Source organism: Mus caroli, chromosome 8 (genome assembly GCF_900094665.2).
Source record: "Mus caroli chromosome 8, CAROLI_EIJ_v1.1, whole genome shotgun sequence".
Taxonomy (NCBI): Eukaryota; Metazoa; Chordata; class Mammalia; order Rodentia; family Muridae; genus Mus; species Mus caroli.
Genome location: NC_034577.1, coordinates 63,117,187 through 63,127,445, shown reverse-complemented (window position 1 = coordinate 63,127,445; position 10,259 = coordinate 63,117,187). Strand labels below are relative to the sequence as shown.

The 10,259-nt window shown below is 51.8% G+C and overlaps 1 protein-coding gene and 1 non-coding gene across 2 annotated transcripts; both read left to right on the top strand.

The window, feature by feature from the left end:
* Window positions 1-5,618: 5,618 nt before the first annotated feature.
* On the top strand, window positions 5,619-7,673 carry Rpl18a (ribosomal protein L18a). Its single transcript, XM_021170578.2, has 5 exons — window positions 5,619-5,707; window positions 6,738-6,917; window positions 7,009-7,138; window positions 7,343-7,452; window positions 7,545-7,673. Exons 1-5 carry the CDS (start codon window positions 5,690-5,692, stop codon window positions 7,635-7,637), a joined length of 531 nt encoding a protein of 176 aa, XP_021026237.1. The 5' UTR covers window positions 5,619-5,689; the 3' UTR covers window positions 7,638-7,673.
* LOC115031787 lies at window positions 7,165-7,295 on the top strand. The gene has a single exon (XR_003837449.1). It is a non-coding gene; the product is annotated as a small nucleolar RNA SNORA68 (small nucleolar RNA).
* Window positions 7,674-10,259: the final 2,586 nt, after the last annotated feature.

The window sequence follows — 10,259 nt, the reverse complement described above, 5'->3', positions numbered from 1 at the left end:
TTCTAAAAAAAAAAAAAAAAAAGGAGGCTCCCCTGGAACTTAGAATATTCCCACCTCCAACTCACAACCATGGTCTGGCAGATGTGGGGCACCAAGCTTAGCCCCGTTGAGCTTTGTGAGCCGCTGTCACAGCTCTGACAGCTACCACAGACTTCTCCGTTCCTCCCAACAACTCTTCTGCACCCCCACAACAGCTCCAGAGTCCCCCATGTACCAGGCTGAGCTTTTTCAGTCCCAAAAGCCACCGCCAGCCTCCTGCAGCTCCTTGAGTCCCCTGAGGGAGCCCTGGACCACGCCCCCTCCAGTTGGCACCAATCCTGTGCCTTTCCTTTCTCCCTAACAAGCCAGTCAGACAACGCCATCCCACCTTCAGCGCTGGCTTCTGTGACAGCATTCCCTCAGGTCAGGTCCTCCTTCCTCTTCCTCCCAACTCCTCTTTATTTCTACACCATCACGTCTGTACTGGTTGATTGCTGAGCCCCTCACACCTGCTGTTCATATCCAGCTGGTACTAAGTGAGGCAGTTACATGCAAATGACCCACAGGAACAGTCAACAATACTCAGCTGGTTTGCTTGTTTTCGGTATTTGCGGGGCGGGTGCTTGTTCGTAGCTGTCCTGCTTGTTCTTAGCTGTCCTGAAACTCACTATGTGGAGACTGGCCTGCCTCTGCCTCCTGAGTACTGAGACTTAAGGCGGCTTTCACCACCACCCAGTGAGTACTGAGACTAAAGGCTCCACCACCACCCAGCTTTACTTCATTTTCGTTTGTTTTTTGTTTTCTTAATGAAAACTTAATGTTTGATAATTCATGAGCATAGATAGATTTTTAAAGATTTATTTATGGTTTATGTGAGTGTTCTATCTGAATGTCTCCCTGCATGACAGAAGAGGTCATCAGATCCCACTACAGATGGCATTACAGACAGCTGTGAATCACACCATGTGGTTGCTGGGAACTGAACTCAGAACTTCTGGAAAAGTAACCAGTGCTCTTCAAGGCTGAGCCATCTCTCCTGTCCTCTATTCAGGAATTTTTTGACATGTGTAACTGTGTGGAGGCCCTTTCAGAACCTCCATCTAAACTGAGAACATCTGGAACGAGGTCTGTCTTGCTATCAAAGATGGCCTCATTTTGCATTTCTCCTGTCTTAGTCTCCTGAGTGGCTGGTATGTCAAGCGTGTGGGTCCACACTGGCTCTGCATGTGTGTGCTCATGCAACCACTCGTGTGCATGCCACAGAGGACAACTTTTACAAGTAAGTTATCACCAGGCAGTGGTGGCGCACGCCTTTAGTCCCAGCACTTGGGAAGCAGAGAAGGCGGATTTCCGAGTTCAAGGCCAGCCTGGCCTACAGAGTGAGTTCCAGGACAGCCACCGCTATACTGAGAAACCCTGTGTCAAAAAGAAGAAGGAGGAGGAAAGAAGAAGAAGGAAAGAAAGAAGAAGGAAAGAAGAAAGAAGGAAAGAAGAACAAAGAAAGAAAGAAGAAGAAAGAAAGAAAGAAAGAAGAAGAAGGAAGAAGAAAGACCTGATTCAGGTCCTCAGGCTTGATGCCAAGTGCCTGTGCCAGCTGAGCCATCTGAATAGCTTCTTTTCTGTTTCTCTTTTTGTTTTGTTTTGTTTTGTTTTGAGATCACATTTTATGTAGCTCAGGCTGACCTTGAACTCTTGATCTCTCTGGCCTCAGCCTTCCTAATGTTGGGGTGACAAGCAAGTCCCACCATACCCCTCTCCCCTTGCCCTTCCCTCTGTGGGCCTCACAGGGTAATGGAAAGACCTGGAGATGTTTAAAAAAAAAAAAAAAGCCAGGAGAGAAAACCACTGACAGGAGAGACTGGAGACAGCCCAGTGCCCAGGGCTAGCAGCAGTCTGAGTCATCTGAGACATAGTGGACTGAGCCCTGGGACTTCCAAATTAATAGGAATCCAACTGCTCAATGGTAAATATGAAGAAAACAAGAATGGCATGACCCACGACCCCAGGAGTGCTATGAGCACAGCCAGGGAACATTCCCGAGAACAGGGTTCATCACCACCAAGGGTCACTAGCAAGATACAAACATGGCAAACCAGCTCTCCCACCTCCTTGGCACCAGGCACACAAGTGGTGCACATACATACACGCAGGGAACACCCATAATAAAATAAAATAAATTATTTAAAGTCCCTGAATAAGCTGCACATGGTGGCACACACCTTAATGGGAGCACTGGGGAAGCCGAGGTAGACAGATCTCAGATCTCTGAGCTTGAGGCTAGCCTGGCCTACAGAGTGAGACCTTGTCTCAAAATAATAAAATTAAGTAATCAAATAAAAGTGTCATTTGTGCCAGGCGGGGTGGCACACACCTTTAATCCCAGCACTCAGGAGGCAGAGGCAGGCGGATTTCTGAGTTCAAGGCCAGCCAGGGCTATACAGAGAAACCCTGTCTCAAAAAACAAAAACAAACAAACAAAAAGTGTCATTTGTGCCAGGCGGGGTGGCACACACCTTTAATCCCAGCACTCAGGAGGCAGAGGCAGGCGGATTTCTGAGTTCAAGGCCAGCCTGGTCTACAGAGTGAGTTCCAGGACAGCCAGGGCTATACAGAGAAACCCTGTCTCAAAAAACAAAAACAAACAAACAAAAAGTGTCATTTGTCACGGGTGTTGTGGCAGATGCTTATCATCTCAGCACTGGTGAGGTGGAGGCAGGAGCAATCAGGGGCATTAACAACTACATAGTGAAGTCAAGGCCAGCCTGGGCTACATGAAACCCTGGCTGGGTAGTAAAAAAAGCATGTCGTCACAGAAGAGTTGGACCAAGATTTCTTAGAAGTTTTTTGTTTGTTTGTTTGTTTGTTTTAGCCTTATATTTAAAAAAAAAAGATAAAACTTTACTTTTAAAACAAAAGCTTTGGGCTGGTGAGATAGCTCAGTGGTTAAGAGCGCCAACTGCTCTTCCTAAGGTCCTGAGTTCAAATCCCAGAAACCACATGGTGGCTCACAACCATCCATAATGAGATCTGATGCCCTCTTCTGGAGTGTCTGAAGACAGCTACAGTGTACTTACATATAATAAATAAATAATAAATAAATAAATAAAAGCTTTGGCCAACCTGGGCTACATAGGGAGGCCTAGTCTCAAAAAGCAAAAAGCAGGGTGAGGCCCTCTAAGGGTAGACCCTGTGGACTTGGCAGAGAGGGAAAGGCAGGTGTCCTGGGCGCAGAGAAGGACCCAAGCACGGTAAACACGGTACCAGCAGGTCTTGCCCTCTCCCTTGCTGAGTCATTACATTCCCCAAGCTAGCCACCAAGGGCTACTTACTTCCTTATCCCTGAATAAAACACCAAGGTCCAGCTATCAAAAGTCATTATTTGTCTACACTAGCTGACCTGTCTAATCAGGACTTACCAAGTCACCCTAGCACAGACTTCCCTTTTTCTCCTTAAAACCCACTCCTGCAGAAGCACCTGCTATGCCCAATCCAGAGGCAGCTCCCTCCACCCCTGAATCCCCACCCCTGCTTGTCCCTGGGGGGATAAATAAATGTCCTTTGTGCTGAGGATCAGATGTCTGGGTGTGTTCCTCCTCAGAGTGTAAGGCCTGTTGCAGACAAGGGAAACCCAGGGTACTAGGCAGTTTAGGGTCTGAAGGCATTTTAGGGTCTGAGGACTGGTTACAATATCCTGCCCAGTTCTGTGAGGCACAGGACTGAAGTTACTAAGGCAGGGACATCTCTGCCTAGGGACTGAGGGATAAAAGCAGGTGGCCTGAGATCCCAGATTAACAGGTGTACTGCAGAAGAACAAAGGCACAGGGGACAAGCCAGTCAGTGGACCTCAAAGTCCAGAATACTCACTAGCCTGTGGTGACAGGGCTGTGTGACAGAAGCCTGAGGTTTTACCAACAGGTGGCCCTGCTGGGATTCTTCATAGCCCCTAGGAGAGGAGCCATTTGGAGAGGTCTGTTAAGACTGGAGCATGTCACCACTCAGGAGAGGCCAAAGGGGGCATCTGCAAAGCAGGAAGTGAAACTGAAACGCCAGCACCTGTTCTGTTCACCCAGCTGAGGGTCTTGGGCACGTGGTCTTGTAAACTGTGAATTTACACCAAAGCCCAGACCAAGGTTAAGGCTGGGCCTGTGGATATCAACTTTTTCCTCACACAGCTGTTTCTCCATTCCTTTCCCTGTGCCCTCTCAGGGCACAGCTTGCACCCCAGCATCTGTCCTGCATCTTACAGAATGTATCTACCCCACTTCAGCAGCCTCCAGAACACAGGCTGGAGCAATGTGTTCCAGCAGAGGTGGACTGTGTCCTAGCCTGCCCATTGCACACCGACATGTTATTAAGCTGTTTATTTTGGGGTGGGAGGGCTGTAAGATGAGATCTTTCTGTGTAGCCAAGGCCATCTTTCCTGAGCCTCCTGGCTCACTCTCCCATTTGCAAGACCTCGGGCATGCAACACCAAGCCCAATTTCTAAATCTTACAACTATCCTACAGGACAGGGAGTGTTAATGCGGCTGGGGAAACTGAGGGATCACACTTGAATGCGCCTGAGAACAATGAAAATGGGGGACCTAGAAGCACACATCTCAGATTGGCCAGCATTGCATTGCATTGCATTGCGGCTGAGCCAAAGAAACGCGCTCGCCACCTAGTGGCCATGAGCGGAAACACACGGAGGATATTGTCGCCTTCAGGTACAGGACCTGGCCAGGAAAAGGACAAAGTTAAGACAGAGTGACACAACTCTGATACAATTCTATAAAGAAAATAGTTACGTGGGCTGGCAGGTGGCACACTCCAGCATCCCAAGAACTAGAAAGAGGCAGGAGAATTACAGTGAGTTACAGGCTGGTTTGGGCTACACTATCTCAATAAACAGTAACAAACAAACCAACCAACCAATCAAACTAATGACAGAGAAAAAGAAAGATGGGGCTGGAGAGAGAACAGCAGTAGCTAAGAGCACATACGGGGATCGATTCCCAGCATTCACCTCACAACTTTTTTTTTTTTTTTTGGTTTTTCGAGACAGGGTTTCTCTGTGTAGCCCTGGCTGTCCTGGCACTCACTTTNGCACTCACTTTGTAGACCAGGCTGGCCTCGAACTCAGAAATCCGCCTGCCTCTGCCTCCCGAGTGCTGGGATTAAAGGCGTGCGCCACCACGCCCGGCCACCTCACAACTTTTAACTCCAGCACTGAGGAACTGACGCCCTCTGCGGGCCTCCGAGGCACCCGACACGAAGGTGGTGCAAGCAAATAAAAAAGATGGATGATGGGTCATAGATGGGTAGATACACAGAACGATGATGTAGAAAGTGGGAAGAAAAAATGAAAAAAGACAGAGAGAGACAGAGACAGAGACTGAGAGAATTAAAAATCCGGAGTCTAACTAGGAACCACGATTACACGTACACTCCCAGGATCCCTCGCGCACGACGATGGGGCGTGTCCCGGGAGAAACTTGTAAAAGCCCGTCGCGTTGCTCCCTGGGAACTGTAGTCTCGGTGAAGAGAGGCGGGACTTATACGTAGCTGATCGGTACCCAATAAAAAAGCAAAGAACTTAGACCGCTACTACCTGTACCCAATGGAAGCACGGCATCAGGAGGGCGGGACTTCCGTCAGAGACCATGGTGAGAGCCTGCGCGAAAGGCAACACTTCCTTTTGTGACTGGCGGTGAAGGAGCGCGCAGTGCCATGAAGGCCTCGGGCACGGTAAGGAGGCCGCGGCGGGGCGAAAGGTGCGGCGTTGGCGGCAGGGCCGCTCAGGTTGGCTGTGTCCTCCGGGGTGGTGGCGCGTTCGTCGCGAGGGTCCCTCAGCGGTCCCGGGCAGCTCTCCTCGCCCACAGCCTCCTTGCGGCCAACATGGCGGCCGCCGCGTGCTGGGCGGCCGGGGACGGAGCGGGTTAGATCGGGGTGCACCGGAAGGCCCTCCGCCTTTTCGTGTATGTCAGCGTTATACTCCTTTTCATTGTCAAATCTAGCCCCGTGGTCCTTTAGTCTTTCTTTCTTCGAGACATGGCTTCTCTGTGTAGCCTTGGCTGTCCTGGAACTCACTCTGTATACCAGGCTGGCCTGGAACTCAGAAATCCGCCTGCCTCTGCCTCCTGAGTGCTGGGATTAAAGGCGTGCGCCACCACTGCCTGGCTGGTTCTTTGTAGTCTCTTATGAGGTTTAAAGCTAACCTGGTCTATTTAGACTCGAGTGAACACGCGGCCCGCCTTAGGTTTAGAGAGCATTTGGTAAGCGTTGCGGCCTGTCCCCCCAGCGCTGGCTACACCGAGCCTGCTGCCATTTATCTCGGTACTTGATAGTTCTAAAGGCTGGCTGACGGTAGCCTAGGGTGCCGGATCTCATACTGGCTCTGGTGTGTTGGACACAATCCTTCGGACTCTTGGTGAAAAGCTAGTCCGGAATCATCAATTGGTCCCCATCCAGAGACAGTTTCTCTGTAGAACAGACGGCCTTTTTCCTGCTCTGGGATCAAAGACATGAGCCGCCATTGCCATCTTGGCCTGGAGTTTCAGGGAGAGCAGAGCAGCCTGCCACATGTAGACCCTGGAACTGAAGAACCTGAGGCAGCTTCGTAGCGGAGCACAAGCATTCTGACTTGCCTCACACAGGGTTCGAGTGTATGAGCCCAGCTTTGGACACCCCTGCCTGTGGGAGGACTGGATCTCAGGCCGGCTCGGCTTCCACACCCCTCCCCTACATAGACAACTTTCTCTCTTAACATGTTTTTCAGCTTCGGGAATACAAGGTGGTGGGGCGCTGCTTGCCAACCCCAAAATGCCACACACCACCACTGTACCGCATGCGAATCTTTGCACCCAACCACGTGGTGGCCAAATCCCGCTTCTGGTACTTTGTGTCGCAGCTGAAGAAGATGAAGAAGTCATCCGGGGAGATTGTGTACTGCGGACAGGTGAGGTCTGGGGCCCCACAGTATGCCTGCCGGTCGCTGGGTACCATCAGAACCAGGGCAGCACTCCTCATGTCCTCCCTACTCCCCACAGGTGTTTGAGAAGTCACCCCTGCGTGTGAAGAACTTCGGCATCTGGCTGCGCTATGACTCCCGCAGTGGCACACACAACATGTACCGGGAGTACAGGGACCTGACCACTGCTGGTGCAGTCACACAGTGCTGTGAGTCTCCAACCCTTTTCCAATCCCTGGCACCCAACCCAAGAACTGTCGCTGCCTGTAGCGGCTGTTTAAATAGTGGTGCACACAGCAAAGGGGCTTCGTCGCCTTTGGGGGGCTGTGCAGTGCCCCCCAGAGTGAATCAGTAGGCTCTACAGCCCTGGGGGCATTCTGGGTGGCTGGGGCTGATTTTCTTTCTTTCCACAGACCGAGACATGGGTGCCCGACACCGTGCCCGTGCCCACTCCATCCAGATCATGAAGGTGGAAGAGATTGCAGCTGGCAAGTGCCGCCGGCCAGCTGTCAAGCAGTTCCATGTGAGTGACCCCGAGTGTGGGGCTGACGCAGGGCTGCAGGGGGTGGTTGCACACGGACAGTCTCTGGATACTGATTGCTTCCCTCCCCACAGGACTCCAAGATCAAATTCCCACTGCCCCACCGTGTGTTGCGGCGCCAGCACAAGCCACGCTTCACCACCAAGAGGCCCAACACCTTCTTCTAGACACAGAGACCCACTGAATAAAAACTTGAGACTGTCCTTGCTTGTTTGCTTCTGTGTCCCTGGAGAGGTCCCAGTTAGTCCCGTCCCTAACAACACGCTAGCCCTGCATACCTGCCTGTCAGCCTTGCTCGGTGGCATCTTTCCATAGGTGTGTATCCCATTAGATTAGCTTCAACCCCACTATGATTTATCTAGGACATAGCCTGAGCCCTGCCGCAGTCTTTTTCTGGACTCCAGGGTGCTGTCTCAGGCCTAAGAATTCCAGACATGAATATAATCCAAGCCTGGGGACCTGGTTGAGCTCTTTATCCTGCTGGCTCTAAGCCTCTGCTAGGTGGAAATGAGGCCAACCACGCCCCACAGTGAGCTTGCTTTAGGTGGGGACAGGGTTATGCTTTGGTGGATCGTGGGGGTGCGGCCAACACAGCATCATCAAGGTGCCCAATCTTGAAAGGGCACAGGCCTGAAGCTTCCTGGGACTATCCTGTCACCTACAATTGCTACCTCTGAGGGACTTGCCTCTGGCCCCTTGTAGACACTACACATGGCCCAGAGTACTTTCAGGGATAGCAGTATGTGAATGGCACTTAGAAGATACATGTGAATTCCAGACCAATGCAGGCTTCAAAGTCAAACCCTGTCAAAAATTGCTTTGTGTGGGTAATACAAAGCCCAAGTCTATACGTTTGAAGGCCATAAGAGGACATCTGGTCTATAGATTCTTTTTCCCATTAAGTCCATTGGTCCCACATCAAAGGAATGGGTGACCCTCTGACTGCATTGCTTCCCTGTGCAGAGTGGGACCAGTGGCTGCTGCTTTGGAACCTTGAAGAACCCATGAAAAGTTCCTTCTCTTGACCTGGTTTTGTCCCTAGCACTTGAATTAGGCCCATATCTGTAACTCTTGCTCCAGGACTTCAGATGCTTCTCCAGGCACCAGAATTCATATGCAACTCCCCTTTACCTGCGTGCATAATTAAGTTTTGTTTTTGGGAGTTTGTGAAGATACCTGGTGTGAGACTAAGCCCAGCCTTCAGGGAGGCAAAGACAAATCTAAGTTCGAGGCCATCCTGGTCTAAAAGGTGAGTTTCAGGACAGCCAGGGCTACACCAAAAGAAACATTGGGTAGGCACACAACCAACCCCAGCTCTCCCTGATGCCAGGCACAGGTCATGACTGCAAGTGTAGTCCCAACATGGCCGTCCGGCCTGCTTCTGCCAAACAGTCCTGCCTCAGGAAGGCTCTTCCCTCCCTCCTGTGTCAGTGCTTCTTCCCATTCAGAGTGCCTCCTCTTAGTTCTACCCACTCTGAAGCCTTCCCAAAACCTGAAAGCCCGGGCTGGAGAGATGGCTTAGTTAAGAGCACTGACTGCTCTTCCAGAGGTCCTGAGTTCAGTTCCCAGCAACCACGTAGTGGCTCACAACCATCTGTAATGGAATCCAGTGCCCTCTTCTGGTGTGTCTGAAGCCAGCTACACTGTACCCGCATGTAAATATAGTCTTAGAGAAAAGCCCTTTCAACCTCATCAGTAATGCCCTCAAGCCTGCCACCTAGGCTTAGGAGACAGCCCTAGCCAGGCCTCCCTCCTAACCAGCACCTCCGGGCTGGCAGTCCAGCCAGTATACAGCATATGAGGCCACCAGGGGGCGTGTGCCGTAGTTTTACTTGCCAGACCACCCGGGAGGTGGAGACGTGGCTCTATAGGGAATCAACCCTGAACACCCCAGTTCACCAGAAAAGGGTCCCACGGTGACAGTTCTGCATCATCTCAGGCCCTGGGTCCCTTGAAAGCCACTATCAGCAAACTTATGTCCTGGACCCAGTTATGCCAAAGTACCTGCGACAGAAGGAAGAAATGGGTATCCAATGAACCCTCACTTGTCCCAGCACTAGGGAAGCCGAGGCAGGATTGACACACCTTTGTGGTCAGCCTGTGGGAAAGAAAGAAAAGAACAGGAAAGGGGAGGACAGCCAGGTCAGGTGTAGTGCACACTCTTGTGTCCCTGCCAGTAGGGTGGGCCTTGGTCAGAACTCCATACCAGCCCGAGCTGCATGAGACTCAGCCTCAAACGTGTGCGCACACGCCTACACACACACACACACCATAGGTCCAGACTGCCCTGTGCAGGTCGGGAAACTGAGTCCTAAACAGAAGGTAGAAATTCTCTAAAGAGAACCTGAGTGCCTCCCACCGGGTTAGCAAGGGTGGACAGTTCCTTCTCCCACGCTGCGGAGAAAGGCAGATGCTCTCTGGGGGGAGGGCTCGAGTCTCGTTTTTCCTTATGGGGCCCGGAAGTCCCCGAAAGTGAACCCCACCAGTCCCGGGTTCCTCGTAGCTCCGGTTCCTAACTCCCGCAGGCTGTGTGAACAGAGGGGAGCGGAGGTCTGAGCCGTCCATGGCCCTTCCCGTCTGTCCACAACTCTACACGGAACAAGCCCTAGATGTGGGAGAAAGTGTCAGGAGACGCTAGTGTCCCCCCAACCCCATTACCCGCACCCCTGAAGGCCCGCTCGTCCCAGGACGGAAAGGGTGCGGGTCGCGCCCGCCTCCCAGGCTGGGGGGCGGGGCCGCGCTGACCCCGGAGCCCAATAAATCCGCCGCGCGAAAAGCGAGTGGGTCGA